The sequence below is a fragment of the Heterocephalus glaber genome, unplaced genomic scaffold, assembly GCF_053883595.1.
Source record: "Heterocephalus glaber isolate CG9 unplaced genomic scaffold, H.glaber_assembly_v1.0 deba00001481, whole genome shotgun sequence".
NCBI lineage: Eukaryota > Metazoa > Chordata > Mammalia > Rodentia > Bathyergidae > Heterocephalus > Heterocephalus glaber.
The window spans coordinates 18,077,038-18,093,049 of record NW_028258317.1 but is presented as its reverse complement, the minus strand read 5'-3'; the positions used below and the strand labels follow the sequence as shown (position 1 = coordinate 18,093,049).

The 16,012-nt window shown below is 48.4% G+C and overlaps 1 protein-coding gene across 9 annotated transcripts in view; it reads left to right on the top strand.

The window, feature by feature from the left end:
* Dnai1 (dynein axonemal intermediate chain 1) overlaps positions 1–16,012 on the top strand; it is a 63,204-nt gene that overhangs the window by 37,562 nt on the left and 9,630 nt on the right. For all 9 annotated transcript variants that reach the window (XM_021252982.2, XM_021252981.2, XM_087183742.1 and 6 more), the window contains 3 exons: positions 1,962–2,079; positions 2,375–2,418; positions 12,250–12,497. In XM_021252982.2, the coding sequence (XP_021108641.2) occupies positions 1,962–2,079; positions 2,375–2,418; positions 12,250–12,497 (410 nt within the window). The remainder of the gene's footprint in view (positions 1–1,961; positions 2,080–2,374; positions 2,419–12,249; positions 12,498–16,012) is intronic.

Below are 16,012 nucleotides of genomic sequence, written 5' to 3'. Positions count from 1 at the left end.
ACCTGATTAATATCCACGGAGAAATTGGCCCTGTGAGCCACTTTCATTTATAAGAACACAATCACATAAAAATGCATTGAACTTTCATTTTTGTTAATTGCATACTCTTTTCCTTTGGGGAAATGTAATCATGAAGGAGAAGGGAAAATAGAGAAGTGTTACCAATTAATCTCTTCTCTGAAGTGAGGTATTTTCAGAGTTACTCCAAGCCCAGGAATCTCTGGTGTGATCAAGGATCATGTCTTTCTGACCACTTGAGTCTTTTTTATTCTGAGACATTTTTGAGGCTCGAATGTCATCCCACGTCCTCAGGGTGTGGGGCATTATGAGAGAGGCTAGGGCAATGCCGTGCTTGTCTGATCAGCTTGGATAAGAGGGTTCATTTTTTGTCATCCTCGTTTGGAAAGGAGACCAAGAACCATTTCACTTCTGTTGCTTTAATTTCTCAGCATTCTTTGATCAGGCTGGGTTGTCTGCTGTGTGGCTGTCCCTGTGCTAGGTATTGGTGACCCAGAGATGAATATGAGCTGTATGTTGTTGGGCAGATAGGCAAAAGAACAATGTGACAGATGTTTAATTAGAAAAGAGGTAGGACTGGAAGAACTCAAACTCAAAACAAGCTGGCATGGTGGCCTGAGCCTGTAATCCCAGCTACTTGGAGGCTGAAGTGGGAGAATATAGCTTGATCCCAGGAGTTTGAAACCAGCCCAGGCAACATAGTGAGACTTTATTTTGAAAAAATGAAATGAAACGAAAAAGAAAGAAGAAAAGAGAAGTAAAGAAAATGAAGGAGGCATTACAGAGGGAAAGGAGGAATTTGATCTGGATCAGGAGTGAATAGAGAGCAGCCAGACATCTAGACGTGGAAAAGCATGTAGAAACAGCCAAAAACAGGAAACAGCTTGATTTGCTGATACTAATCAATATAGAGGCTACATGGACAGCTGCCTAGAAATAATGTAGAGGTAATAGCCAGGAGTCTTGGTTGGATTAGGGAGCCCCTGTTCAAGGATAGCCACTGAGGGAGTTTCAGTGGGATGGAGAGAGTGGGTGGTGAGCAGACTGTTTGCTGTCACTCTGGTAGCTCTGTGGAACATAAGCTGGAAGAGGGACTGTGGAGACAGGAAGAATAGTTAGACGGCTGATGTGCTAACCCAGGTGATGGATGCCACCCTGAGCAGTGACTATGGGTTTGGAGAGAAGTGAATAGGTTTAAAAGATAATGGAGAAAAAGATGAGAAATGGTGGAAAAAGATCAGTCAAAGATTACTCAGGTTTCTGGTTGAGACAAGTGGAAAGATGGGGCTTCTACCCTAATTAGATAAAACAGGAGACAAAGACAACTTTGAGAGCAGATGAAGTTGAGTTTGGGGAATCCATGGAGGATCCAGGTAGCTTCATTATAGTGAGGCTTAGCAATAGATAAGAACACGGGATGCATTTTGGGGATTTAAGAGGCAAAATGAATAGAATTATTAATCAGCCTCTGGCAGCTGAACCCTTGAAATTTGGCTGCTCCAATCTGAGCCTTCTGAAGTGCTGGGGAAACTCATGGGTCCAAGCTGGATACCTGGCTGCTGTATTGTAATTTGCCTCCAACAACAGCAATGACAGAAACAATAGCTAACACTCAGAAAGAACTTACTGTGCGCCAGACATTTTTTTTCTAAGTACTTTTCATAAATCAACTCAGTGAATATTCCTCACAACAACCCTTTGAGATAGCTACTATTATTATTCCCTCCCCCCAAACACAGAGAAGTTCATTGTATTACCCATGGAGATACAGACAGTAAATGCTGGGCTTGGGTTTGCCTCAAAATAATAGTCTGAGGGTTGACTCTATCCATTTGTGTTTAAGATTTTTGGGGGGGCGGGTACCGGGGATCAAACTCGGGTCCTTGCGCTTGCGCAGCAGGCAGCGAAACCACTGAGCTAAATCTCCGGCCCATGTGTTTAAGATTTTAAGTACTATGAGGATGCTGCCGACGAATACCGGGACCAGGAGGGTACACTGCTGCCGCTCTGGAAGTTCCAGAATGACAAAGCCAAGCGCCTGGCCGTCACTGCCCTCTGCTGGTGAGTATAGACATTGCGTCAAGCCCGGAGCGCCCATTGCGTGCTCAGCCTTGCATAGCCGCTTCTATTGCACTTAACCACCCTGAGTGTAACAAGTGGCAGTATGAGAAAAAGAGGACTGGGATTCCTGTGAGATTCCAGGATCGCCCAAGTTCTCCCAATTAATTAGTAAGGGCCTCAACTAGACAGGAGGTGTCTGTGGTGTAGTTAGGAACCAGTGCCCATGGGAAGGCTTGATGTCCATGGGAGGGCTGTATTCATTTCCAGTGCCAATTTGTTCATATTTCTTTTGCAGGAATTCAAAGTACAACGATCTGTTTGCAGTGGGACATGGCTCCTGTAAGTGATCTGGCTGTTTATTCATTTGCTTCTGCAAACAGCAAACACCAAGTACCTACTCTGTACAAAGCTCTCTCCCGCGTTCAAGAACACAAGGATAACCAGGATAGTCACTGCTTTTGGCGGGGGGGGGGGGGGGGGGGCTCACAGTCTAATGGAGAACACCCACAACCATATGGGCAATTAGTGCCAGGTGAAGGAGTATAAGGAGCTGAATATGTCAACTGAGCCTCAGAGAAAGGAAGAGCACCCTGCCAGAGGGGCCAGCCCAGGTTAAGTCTGGAGGCCTGAGAGCTATGGAAGGAAATGGAGCTGTCAAAGGGGCTCAGCCCTCAAAGGCCTTGGTAAGTTATCCCAGAAGTTTATATGTCTCCTGAGGGAAACCACTGAAGGAATTCAAGGACAAGCATACATCCCACTTGGGAAGAAATTGCCCACATGAGACTAAGGCTGAGACCTAATGTTGTCTTCCCAAGAAGAGCTAGAAAGACAGGAACCACAACTGTGGGCTAGGATAGAGGCCCTCTTCCTGCCTCCTCATCTGGCCTTCCTGACCAGGCCCTGGGGCAGGTTGGGGGGAGGTGGGAAGAGGCGAATGTGTGTAGTTCATCCTTCAGCCCCTGTGTCCTGGGAGACCACTGTTTTCCAGATGTCCCTGCCTCTGCCAGTACCACCCAAGGCTGGAGGCAGCACATGTGCTAACTGTGTCTGGGCAATTTGCTTCTCCTTCTTGTTCTGTGGTCTGAGCAGAAGCCCCTACACCTGTGCTGGCGCCAACATTCCCCCTGCCAGACAGGAGAGTACCCTGTACTTCGTTCTAGGCACAGTCTCCAGTGTTAACTGCATGTTTTCTGGCTGGGAGGATCAGCTTCTTAGAACAGAAAAACCCTTCCATACTCTAAGCTGCTGCTGGCTGGCAGACACACAAGCTCCTGGTTGCTGCCCCTCAGATCACCAGTCCACCCGTGCTTTGACCCAGGAGAGGGGGGAGGAGTTGGTGTTTGTCATTCCTCTCAGGGAGGAGACCTTGGAGCTGCTCCCAGTCTCGTGGTTTGGGCTGCCTTTGAGGATGCCTTAAATGCCTGCTTTGTGTCCCTACTCCTGAGGGTGGGCTGGTGCCAAACGGGAAGTGCCCTCCCTCTCTGGCAGGGAACTCTAGCACATTCCTCCCCGTTGGCTGCAGCTACTGGGCCTGCAACTGGGCCTAGGGGTTGGGTTGGGTGGGGCCTCTCAGGAGTGGGTGTGGACCCTCTCTGCCAGGCTGCTCTCAGCCCAGGCTCTCTGCCTAGGACTGAGGTGAAGGTGTGATGGCTTCCTGGAAGGCAGGAGGAGAAACTCCATCAGTTCTACCCCCATTCTTTTCCACCCAGAGTTAAGCAGTGTTTCCTGTTTGGGGTCCTGTGAAGACTGTCCAAGGGGTAGCCTTAGGAGTAGCAGGAAAGGGTACTGTACCTCCCACAAATAGATGGTCTCAAGCGTGACAGGCTCAGTAGCCTCTTTGGGCAAGCCCTTATGCAGGGATGGTGTCTTTGTCCTTTCTTGGTCCCTTGAGCCACATCCATAAGCCAGAGTGGTACCCACAATCATCTATGGACCTTCCCCTGAAGGATTATCTCTCATTATTGTACCCCTGAGGTTTGGTCTTGTCATTGGTAATTTGGGGAGGCTGACAACCTGCCAGGCCTCCATCCTGGGGTCATTGTGAGGTACACAAGACAGAAAAGAAGTAAACATGCCCTACAAGCTGTAGGAGCCACCTGCATAAAGGACAATCATTGCTGACCTATCTGTCATATTCTTTCCCCTGGATTTCCTGAAGTACCCTCAGAAGTCCTGAGCAGAGTAAGGAGGCTGGGGGACAGAGGGGACTCTCTCTTAGACAGCAAGGTCCAGTGATAGTGACAGTGATATTTGTTGTTGCTGTCACTGGCACAGAAGTTGGTAGCCAGCTTTCAGATGAGCATCTATTATAGAGCCTTATATGTCTCAGTACAACCTACAGAGGCCTGAGCAGAGCCAGCTTGGGCTGGGACTCAGAAAGACTCTTGTGTTTATTTCTGAGGTGGCATCTGGGAGGCCCATACTCTTGGATGCCCAGCTGCCTTTATGGAAGAAAGAATGCAAAGCTGAGGTAGGCAGAGGGCGCCCCAGTTGCTGGATCCATTGTAAGGAGCAGCTGGTCTCATCAGCACCATCACAGTCTTTGGAAGCTCCCAAATACCAACCTCTCATAGCCAGAGTTTGCCTTATGAGGACAAACTCTGGAATAAGAATTTGGGTTTGTTTCTGGGTTTGATCCTGGAAATCTCAGTCCAGATCTCATAAACCTCCTTTTGCCTGGAATTGTCAGATGTTTATTCTGTGACCCAGCCACATAAAATTTTGGTAGGGATAGACATATACACTAAATGAAAGACTGAGACATATCTCAGAACAGGTTGGCCAGAGTCAGGTCAGGAGCAAGTAAGCAGGAAAAAGTGAGTGGTACAACAGCACAGAAGCATCTACCCTTGCTTCCCCTCTAGGGCCCTGGAGTCTAGCACGTTAGGCTGCTTAAAGGGCAGAGACTGAAATGCCCCATAGGGCCTGGCTCCACGTTCCCAGCAGAGTGGAGAGAGAGGCTGTCAGCAGGTAAAAGCAGGTAGAGGAATTTTGGAGGGCAAAGGGAGTGAGTCCAGGAAGAGATTGCCTTGGAGCTGGGGCATGCAGTTATGTCAGCCTGCTGTACCAAAGGGGTGCTTTCCAGCTCATTAGCCAGTTCATAGCAGGGAAATAGGAACTCTGCGTGGTCTGTCAGGCAAGAATGGCAGAACAGATCCTGGAAACTCGGTGTTGTCCTGAGACAGGAAGATGGGGCAGGAAGCTTCCCAGAGAGTCTCATGTTGTAAGGAAAGGGATGTCATTGTGCCTTGATCTAGGCTCCCTTTGGAGACAGCACCTTCAAAAGGGGCCAATGGCAGGCCCCAGGTCCCAGCACTGAACCCAATTTTGCTTTATCCCACCATATCCTGGCCTGTCCCTTGGCCTACCCGGGCCAGAGACACATTTTTAGGGATTCAAATCTTTCCTGATCATTTATTTGTCAGCTTCACTAATTAAGCAGTGTTAATTTCATTTACTGAAAATGGAAATTCATCCACCTCATTTCTTCTTGTTCATCCTCCACACACAAAATCCATCATTCCTCAGCTGCAGGCTTCGTAAAATTTACAGGACTAATTATGTTGTCAGGTCTCTTTGCAAATACAGTCCATAAAGGCCACTGTGCTCACTGGGTTGTAGTGCAAGGGCATTCCTGTTGTTAGTTTAATTACTGGTTAGTTATTTAGGTTCTCAAATGTTTGCCTCATTTTCTCTAAATCAAATTAAACGTCCTGCTTCATGTATTCTAAGGCCTGCTCTTATTTCCCACACTGTGTAAACATGACTTCAAATCCAATGAGAATGCCTGGAAAAGCCTCCTTTCCTGGGGTCCTGAGCCCAGCTAGGGATTGGGCCTCTGAGCCATACTTGACATTTAGAACCCTCTAGTGACCAGTCCCTTGTCTCAGTCCAGCATTGTGCTGGTCCCCTGCCCTGAGAGTCTAAAAATTCTAACACAGGGGTATTTCTGTGTCTGGAGTCTAAGGTGGCAGGGCTGGAGTGTGGGAAACTCAAGGATGGTTTCATTATTGTCAACAGAAGAGCTGAGAATCATTGAATCCCCCTGACTTCTACTGATACTGTTTCCAATCCAGCCCAGAAAAAAGTGCCATTATGGAAACCTGTCTTTCCAACTCCTAAAAGTAGAGTCTGGGTCAACCTTCCCTGAATGCTTATGAATTCATTTCCTGCTGAACTGTGTGTAGCAAATGACCACAAACAGGGCTCAACACAACACAAATTTATTATCTTACAGTTCTAGAGGTCAGAAGTTCAAAATGGATTTCACTGGGCTAAAATCAGGTGTCAGCAGGACTATGTTCCTTCTGGAGGCTTGTGGGGGAGCACCTGTTTTCTTCTCTTTTCCAGATTCTAGAGGCTGCCCGAATTCCATGGCTCATGGCCTTCTTCCAGCCACCAACTGCATCACTCTGACATCTGTTTCTGTCGTCACATCTCATTTTCTTACTCTCTTGCCTCCTTCTTTCCCTTATAAGAACCCTTGTGATTACATTAAATCCACCCAGATAATCCAGGATAATCCTCCCATCTCAAAGTCTTTAACTTAATCACATCTCCAAAGTCCCTTTTGCCATGCAAAGTGACATATTTATAGGTTCTGGGGATTAGGATGTGGACATTTGGGGGGGGGCATTATTCTGCCTACCACACACCCCCTCCAAGTGCCTCTTGCATGACTTAATAAGGGAGTCATCAAGCAGCTGCTGCCTTGGAGCAGGTCCTGGGCTGGCCTCCTTTAGATTGCCACAGTACAAGAGGAAGCCTGCTGTCTGAGGCTGGCATGGTAACCTTATCTCTGCAGTTTGGCATCTACTTCCCACTGACCACTGACCTGGCTTTAGCCTCATGCCCCTAAATGCCCTCTGCCTGTCTTGCTCTCCCTGAATCCTGAGTAGGAGACCAGGGTTTTCCTGACAGCCAGAATATTCCAGAGTGTCCACCCACTTGAGTGGGTGTCCATGACACTAGAGTGTCCATGATCTAGAGCTGTTACCAGCTGGCCAGGGATGGAGTCATGGGCCTGTGGTTCCCATTTATGGTTGCCAGTTCAAAAAGACATTGATCCCTGTTCCTCAGTGGGCACTGTTCTGCCAGGGCTCCAGCAGAACTTTGGTCTGTGGTGGAATTAAGAAACATGGGGGGGGGCGGTGCTGAGGATATAGCATGTGTGAGTCCTTCTATTCAATCCCTAACACTATCAAAAAAAAATAAAAATAATTTTTTAAAAAGACACACACACACTAACAACTTTCCCTGAGAATAGCCACATTAGACTCTTTTCTAATTGATTTTGATTCCCTTCGTCCCAATCTTGTGTATGGTTGAAGGGCACAGTGAGAGGGGCCTTAATGATTATTCAGCAGGGCAGAGTTAGCAGGAGGAAATTCTGTCACCAGAAAGAGCAAGACTGCTGCAGAACAAGCCAGGATGTGCTGCCTCCATCCCTCATGGCAGGGTAAGGAAAAGACCTGCTCACAGATCCTGACTAGGGGTAGGGATTCACATAAGAGATAACCCTGGTGACTGAATAGTGTGGAAGGCCTCCCAGAGAAGGTCCTCATGGACTAGTAGACTCTTTCTAGACAATGTGGGAAAGAATACAAAGAAGATTAAGGAAGCAATAGGAGCAAAAGCACAAAGTAGTAGTAAGCGATAAGTCCCAGCCATCAACCCATCATATCCTCTCTGTCTCTTTCTCTGCCTCTCTCCCTCTTCCTCTCTCCATATATATATCACCTTTTCTCTCCTTCCATTCTACTCAGCCATAAATACTTACTTTCAGTAAGTTTTTGCGGCCTGGCCAAAATGTATGGCCTGACAGAGCCTAGAATTCCTTTACTGCTCCAGACTTGAGTCTCTGCTTCTTTATACAATGAAAGGTGGGTTGGGGGGCTCTAATCTGGGTCATTGAACCCTCTATCCTTTCTCTAGAGTCTGTGCCACTCAGAACAAGGTACTCCATAGACTAGGACCCAAGCTTTGATTCTTTTTTTTTTTTTGTACCAGGGATCGAACTCGGGTCCTTGCACTTACGCAGCAGGCGGCAAACCCACTGAGCTAAATCCTCAGCCCCCAAGCTTTGGTTCTTGATAAACTCAGACCTCATTGGTAACCAAGGCACTGTAGGTGGATGACCTTGATGCTAATGTCATAGTGAGACTGTCAGTGACCTAGTTGGTGATATCATACTGAGAATATTGGATGGCTGAGCTAAGTGCTCTGTTGGTAATAACATACTACCAATAATGGGCAATGATGTCATGAGTGATGACATCAGATGAGGACCATTGGTGGTTTGAGTAGTGATATCATATAAGCACTTTTGGAAGATAAGATGATGCTTTTATTTGGGTCTGTTGGAGGGTTGGGCTGTGTCTTTTTTTTTTGGTACCAGGGATTGAACTCAGGTCCTTGGCTTGCGCAGCAGGGCAAAACCACTGAGCTAAATCCCTGGCCCCTAGGGCTGTGTCTTGTTTACTTCTCTTGTCACTGAGACAAAATACCCAACACCCAAAGTTAAAGAAGGAAGGGTTTGTTTAGCTCACAGTGTGTAGAGGTTACAACTATGAACTCATAGTTGGCTGGCTCCACAGGAGGGTGCCCCGCCAGAGGGTCACTGCAGAGGAGAAACAGTTTGTGGTGGGCAGAAGGCAGCAAAGCAGCAAAGTAGAGAAGCAGCAGCAGTAGTCTGCCTCTCCCCTTTATCCCTTCCAGGCTCCTCACCCTTTGGGTGGTGCCACCCACACCCAGGGTGGCCCTCCCATTATCCACACCCAGAACTATGCCAAACCAATCAATAGACTAATTTATTGATCACACACCCTTAATCTCAGCATCACACTGTAGATCCAGCCACCTCTGAAAAGCCCCACCCATGAGCTCATGAGGCTTGGGGGGGGCATCTAGACACAAACCATAACAGGCTATGATGTCATATTGGGTATGTCTGGGGAATAGAATCGTGAGGTCTCAGAGGAGCTACTGGAATCAAAGGTGAGTTCATTGTACAAGGTAGAGTTGAGAAAAAACACCAATTAAATGAGGGTTTGCTATATTTTCCTGGAGTAGTTTGTCAGAAAGAGCCCTGCATTAGAATTCAGGAATCATGTAGTCTAGTCATGACTAGAAACAATGATCTTTATGTCAAAGAGGACTGAGCTAGGTGTGGTGGTACACACCTGTAATGTCAGCACTCAGGAGCCTGAGGCAGGTGGATTGCCATGAGTTCAAAGCCTGGAGTACTTAGTGAGTTCAAGGCCAGCTTGAACTGAATAATATGACCCTGTCTCAACAAAACAAAACAAACAAAAAAAAAGAGGACTCATTTGGTTACAAGTAATAAAGACCATTAAAGCCAGGTTGAGAAAGTAGGGGTTAATGTCAGCATGCATGTGGCCTGAGAATTGATGTGGCTGGTTGCTAACTATCCCTCTCTCATAAAATTCATGCTTTCCCTTGCAGTTTATTCCCCGTTATCATGCTTAACTGCCCTATTCCTTACACATTCTCTATTCCAGACCCTGAAGGGATTGGATTGACTTTGCCAGTAACCCCCCCCCCATTAGGTCTGATGGCACCTTGTCCTCCTTTCTCCACTTCCATGTAAAGACCAGATTACTAGAGCAGGATAATTTCAGCTATAAAAAGGATATTGAGGGCTGGGGATTTAACTCAGTCGTGATGCTGCCTGCCTTGGAAGCCCAAGGTCCCAAGTTCAATCCCCGGTACAAAAAAAAAAAAAAAAAGCATGTGAATCCTCAGCTTGAGCACCCATTCCTTCACTGTCTTATTTACCCACTTATCTGCTGCCCTACCAATTTACCCTCTGTCAGTCTTGACCAGAATGGAGGAGAGACTGGAATCATGAGCACCAGTGGCTTACTTCTGGCCTGAAGGTTAGCTCATTGATTACTCATTCAGCTGCAGGATCCAGGGAGTGGAATGTCTCTGACCTTGCAGGGGGCAGCCCAGGGGGTTCCAGATCAGGTGCTCAGGATTTACTTGATGAACAAAAGGAGCTAAGATATTGTCACACTCTTCAGTTCAAGGCCTTCCTGTTTTAGGAAGGGAAAGCACTCTCCTCAGCCAGCTGCCAATCTTTCTTTGAGAGTCAACCCTTGGGGCCCACATGCCAGCTCCTCCCCATCTATCTCAAGGCTAGCCCCCTCCTGGCTTTGGAATGGAGCCAGGCACAGGATGACCCAGCTTTGGCTCCAGGGGATCTGGAAGCCTCAAGCTCCTCCTCTTTGCTAGGAGGCTCACTCTCCCAGAGCAGAGGTTTTTTTTTTTTTTTTTCTTGAACCACACAGTGTGTGCTAATCTGGACCCTGGAAACTTCCACCCCAGGTACAACTCCCTCATTGATTGTGTAGCTATCATAGTTACTTTCTCATTTCTGGTACAAAATACCCAACACCCACAAGTTAAAAGAGGAAAGATTTATTTTAGCTTACTTACAGTTGATAGAGGTTTCAGTTCGTAGTTGGATGGCTCCAAGGCAGGGTGGCGTGACAGAAGAAAAACAGTTCATGGCATGGCAGGCAGGAAACAGCAGCCTTCCTTTTTCTTTCCCTTTTTATTCCATTCAGGCTGCAAGTCTATTGATTGGTGTCACACCCAGGGTGGATCTCCCTTTTTCAGTAAATCCATCACCCACACCCAGAACCATGCTAAACCAACAAGTAGACTGACTGATCCACTATCACACACCCATGATCCAATCACTACAAAAATCCCTACCTATGAGTGAATAAGGTTTTGGGGACATCTAAATACAAGCCATAGGTGACTTTCCTTGAAAGTGATCCAAGGAGTCTCAGAGGTGTTGAAGGTTAGCCCCAGAAAGGGAAGAAGGTAGGCTTCCCACAGAGAGCTACTCTAGTGAACATGCCGGCTTGCCTCAGCTTCCAGTTGTACCTTTCTAAGGCCAGCCTGATTCTTGGTGGCTTCCTGCTCCCAGTCAGAGCACAGATGGGTCTTTGCAGAGGGTGGGGCTACTTGGGATGTGATTGTAGCTGAGCTCATGCTATGAGCCCAGAGTTCACCTGCACATTTACACTCTTGAATAAGGGACAACCTTAGAAATAAGACAGAAAAGCTCAACAAAACCAGCCAAGTTGGGGTTGCTTTCCTGTCCCCCACCCCACCCCATGGGCTGCACATCTGAAGACTGCTTACTTTGTCATGAGATTCCAGGCCCTGCAGCTTCTAGGGACAAAGAAGATAGCCTTATAAAAGGGAAGGTGGCAAGGATTCTCATCATTGACCAAAAGGCTATGTTGGCTTTGGTTGCCTTGGCCAAAGGCTACACTAGCCTTCTACCTCTCCAGCTCTGGCTTTTCTGAATTTGGGGAAGAGGATGGGGGGTCTGGGCTGGTAGCAGGAGAACTGGTCTCAAAGGCTGGAACTATGTGCTTTTCAATGACTACGTATCAGGATGGGCACCAAGTATGTGAAAATTGAGACAGAGACTCATTCTCTTGACATGGGGCAGGTGAGAAAGAGGAGTTCTGCTGAATGGTTCATTGTTGACCATCAAAAGCTCTGTCCAGGGTGAGTGGGCTTGTGGAAGCCTGACTGGCTGGCCAGGGACTTCCGGGTTTAAGGAGTCGGAGTCCAGGCTGCAGCTGGGGACTGTGGGGCCCAAAGGCATGGGAAGATGCTCATAGATAACTAGCATAGGACTCACTATAGAAAATTGCATGTTACATCAAGCTTAGCCCATGTCCTTGGTGGAAGATTGAGGGGACATGAGCATTGTCCAGGCATCTATGGGACAAGCAGCCTGTCTGTGAGCTGGGCATCCAATCCATCTTGGGCTACTGCTCCTTCTCAAGTCCACACATGTTCTTTATTTAGCAACTCTTTGAACCTGTGTTCCCCTTTTCTGTGATCCAGAGAGGAAGATTAAGGAGGATGTTGGTTTGTCCGTAGATAAGCCTGGTCACATTTTCTGGTTGTTTGATCCTTCTGTGAGCCCTGAGAAGGAGTAGGCCAAATCTCATTATTCCATTTCACAGTCTGAGAAGATGAAGTCCAGACAGGAATTCCATTCTCTCTGACAGGCAGAACAGAGCAAAGTTTGCCCATCTGGTGGGATAGGGCAAGGGGGCCTCCCTGGCAGAGCAGAGGGATCCTCCAACCACAGCCTCCTGTCTTCCCTGGTAGATGACTTCATGAAACAGAGCCGGGGAATGCTGCTGCTCTACAGCTTGAAGAACCCCAGCTTCCCTGAATACATCTTCAGCAGTGACAGTGGCATCATGTGTCTCGACATACATGTGGACCATCCCTACCTGGTGGTGGTGGGCCACTATGACGGCAACGTGGCCGTTTACAACCTCAAGAAACCCCATTCCCAGCCTTCCTTCCGCAGCTCGGCCAAGTCTGGCAAGCACACGGACCCTGTTTGGCAGGTCAGCCTCAGCACATGGGAGCAGCATGTGGGCCTAGGAGCCAGTGGAGGAGGGACCCTGGGGAGGAGAGGGCCACTGGCTAGGGTGGAGATGATAGGTACCAGATTAGAGGCCAAGGATCTGGTTATGAGAAGGGGTGGAGGAGGGCAGGTGAGAATCAGAGGGTATGAAGAGGGTCTTCAGTAAAACCTGGGTCTTCTGCCCCTGAGCTCTCATCTGCCTGGAAGTTAGGAAGATTCCATCTGCCTGCTGAGGGAGGAGCTCCTTAATGCTCAGTCAGAAACTCCCCTGCAGTTGGAAGCCTCCAGGGTCTGACACGCTACCGCTGACCGTGTTAGGGGCCCCAGAGCCTTATCTACAGGCTTTCTGCCTATAGAGCCCCTCTGCCATCTGGGCTACATTTGGGGAAGCTTCCAGACAGGGGCTTGAAGGCAAAGTCTGTCCTTGAGCCTCTTTGTAACACCCTACTTTTCCAGATAGGCTAGCGGGGTGGGCTGGGCTTCTTCCATAGTGTGAGGCCAGCCTGGGACCATTTCCAGGACACTGGCACTAGATATCACTTTGGTTCTGTGTCTCCCATCTTATTCCACTGGAAGTAGGTTTCACAGCTGATGCTCCCAGAGGGTCTCTTGGCTCAGGCTTTGTAGGCTGTTCCTTACTATCTCCTAAAGGTGTATGTGTGGTGGGGGGATCTGTGTGAATCTAAGGATGAATTTCTGCCTCACGTTTCCCAAATCTCTGGGCTCATGAAGCAGCACTGGGGCCCTGTCTTCTTGTCTTTCTCTATCCTCTTGCCCTGATAGTCCCCAGGAAGACTCTGTCTACCTCTTCTGGTCCTCAGCCCCTGAGACATATGGCCACCTGCTCCAGCACTGAGTCTGAGCTCCTATACAGGCCTGAGCAGGGGCAGAACCACCTAGGCACAGGGCACATCATGCCCTCTCAGCTTCATCCTTTTCCCATTGTCTGGGACAGATGTGGGAGAGAGGTGGAACCCTTTCTGATACTTACCTCTCCCCGCCAACACTCTCCACAAAGCAGGGACCAAAGGGTGCAGCCTCAGAAGTCCTCTCCACCAAAAAGTCTACCTCCCAACTCATTACCTCCAGGTACCTGCAGGTCCCCAGACGTCAGAAGAAGGTCTGTAGAGACTTTAAAGCCCAGGGAGAGGAGAGCAGGCCTCCATCTCATCCCTGCCCCTGCTTTCCCAGCTCAGATAGCCCAGGGCCAAGGGCAGAGCCTGTCTAGATGTCTTGACCATCATTATCAACTCCAGGAGAGGGAGAGAGGCCCAGACCAACCACCCTACTCCTACTCTTGAGTTTTCTTAATCAAATAGCAGACTGGGGGGAAAGGGATACAGAGAAAAATGAGTTATCTGTTTCACCGGACAGGTCCCAGGAAGAGTGAAATTCACCTGGACAGGGTTGGCCTACTCTCCCACTATCCTGCCAGAAAAACAGAACTGCCTTTGCAAAATAGAAGACTCAGCATTCTTGGCTGGAGTCATGGGACACTACCTGAAAGAGACCCGGCTATCACTTACTCATCTACTCACTTCCTGTTCTCTTCTTTCCTCTCATTCCCCCTCTCTCCTCCTTCTTCATCCATTTTGTAACTAATTCTTCCCTGTTTGCTCTGCTGGTTGCTGAGGATCCCTAAGGGCTTATTCTTTGGAGTTCCAAGTGGCAAGATAAACCACAGGTTGCCCAGGGTAGGGTAGAATGCTAAGTGCTAAAGTAGAAGTACACATGAAGGTGCATTCACATTATCCTGGGTGGGGACTAGGAGGAGGACCAGGCAGATCTTTCTAGAGGAGCCATGCCTGAGCCATATTGTGAGAGATGAAAAAGTGTTAGTTAGATGGAGAAGGGCATAAAAGGAGTCTCATCTACAATGACATGAGGCTTCAAACAGAGTGGCCTGTTGGGAAATGAAGCATCATTCAGAGCATGTGTAAGGGACAGATGAAGAGGAGCAAGACCCAAGGAAAGGGCAGGCACCCAGCATGGTTAGCAGTTGAAAAGCTTGGACATTGTAGATCAGTGGTTTTAAAAGAAGTATTAATACAGGAGCACAATATGGTAAGAAGATGAGAATAGAGCTGCTCTGATAAGACCAGGGCCCTGCCTATTTAAGGGTCCCCTGTTATTATTCCTCCTGTCCCCTGAGGTACATTCCCAAGGCTCCTAACATTTCCCCTGAGCATAGTTTGGAGATTGCAGCCCAATCATTAGAGGGCTTGAGCAGAGGAGTAACAGTCAAGATTGTGTCTTGGAGGAAAGACCCTCTGGCTTCAGCATGAGAGATACTGCAGGCTGAACAAGGGCAGGGGGAGTAGAGATGGAAATGAGGAAAATAGGGAGGAGACCTGTTGGGGTAGTAGAATCAAGAGAAAAATATTGGGTGGATATAGGAAAGGGACAAATCGATGTTACCAGGGTTTAGGATGCCCAGTAAGGCATGCATAGAAGTGGAAAATGGCAGAGGAACAGGTGTCACCAGATGTTAATGCAAGAAGCTTAGGGACACCAAGAGGGAGGGTTTTGGACACTTGACCATAAAGCCTAGAGCTTGAAGGAGAGAGCTGGCCTGGTGAATGAGCTGTCAGGTCCTTCATAAAGGGTGTGTGTCCAGGTATTTAGGGGAGACCAGAGAGGTTGTTTTGGACCTCGTATGCAGTTTGGGGCAGAAATTGTCTGTCCCATTGGGAATGGGGAACCATGAATTGTCTTGTTTTAAGAACACTAGGTTCCTGCCCATAGAATGGGCTACTTCTCCAGGGAGGCTCCTGGGTAGCTCAGGCCTGCCTCAGGCCCTACTGTGAAGCCTCAACCAGCAGTACTCTGTAGGAAATGTGCACAGTGCAATTCTGGGGAAAGGAGCAGAAAGGATGTATGAGTAAAAAGTAGGGACAGGCAAAGAGGAGAAAGGAGAAGAGGAGGGATCAGTTAAGCAGGTTCCTCTCTACCCCCTGGTCCTTGGGCATTCATTCATTGCCTTAACTCTACTTACTACCCTCCTTCTGCTTTATTCCTACCTGTCACCTCCACTTAAGGAGCGCGTGCACACACACACACACACACACACACACACACGGTCACTTGCAAATACATGCCACCCCTTATTGGGCATCAGGCTACTAAGTGGGGTGTGAAATATAATTTCCATGAGTGCTGGCATCTGCTCATTAAACACTTCCCTTTGCAGCTCCCTAGCGCCTCTTACAGCCTGGCCTTTGACACCCCTTGTTCCTGCCCTGCTTTAAAGGGACCACCTTTACCCAAAAGGAGAAGTGGGCTCTGTATCAGGGCAGGGTTTTGCCTTGTGCCTGACAGGCTCTGCAGCTTCTGGCCCCCCAGTGAAAGTGCAAAAGAAGCACTGACCAGACAGGCTCAGGCAGGACTCAGCCCGGCCTCCTTTGGCTCTGATCTGCCAGGCCTGGGAGATGGTTGGGAAGGGACAACCCTTTCTCCCCACCCCCCAACATCCCTGGTGACAGCTGCGGTTACAGG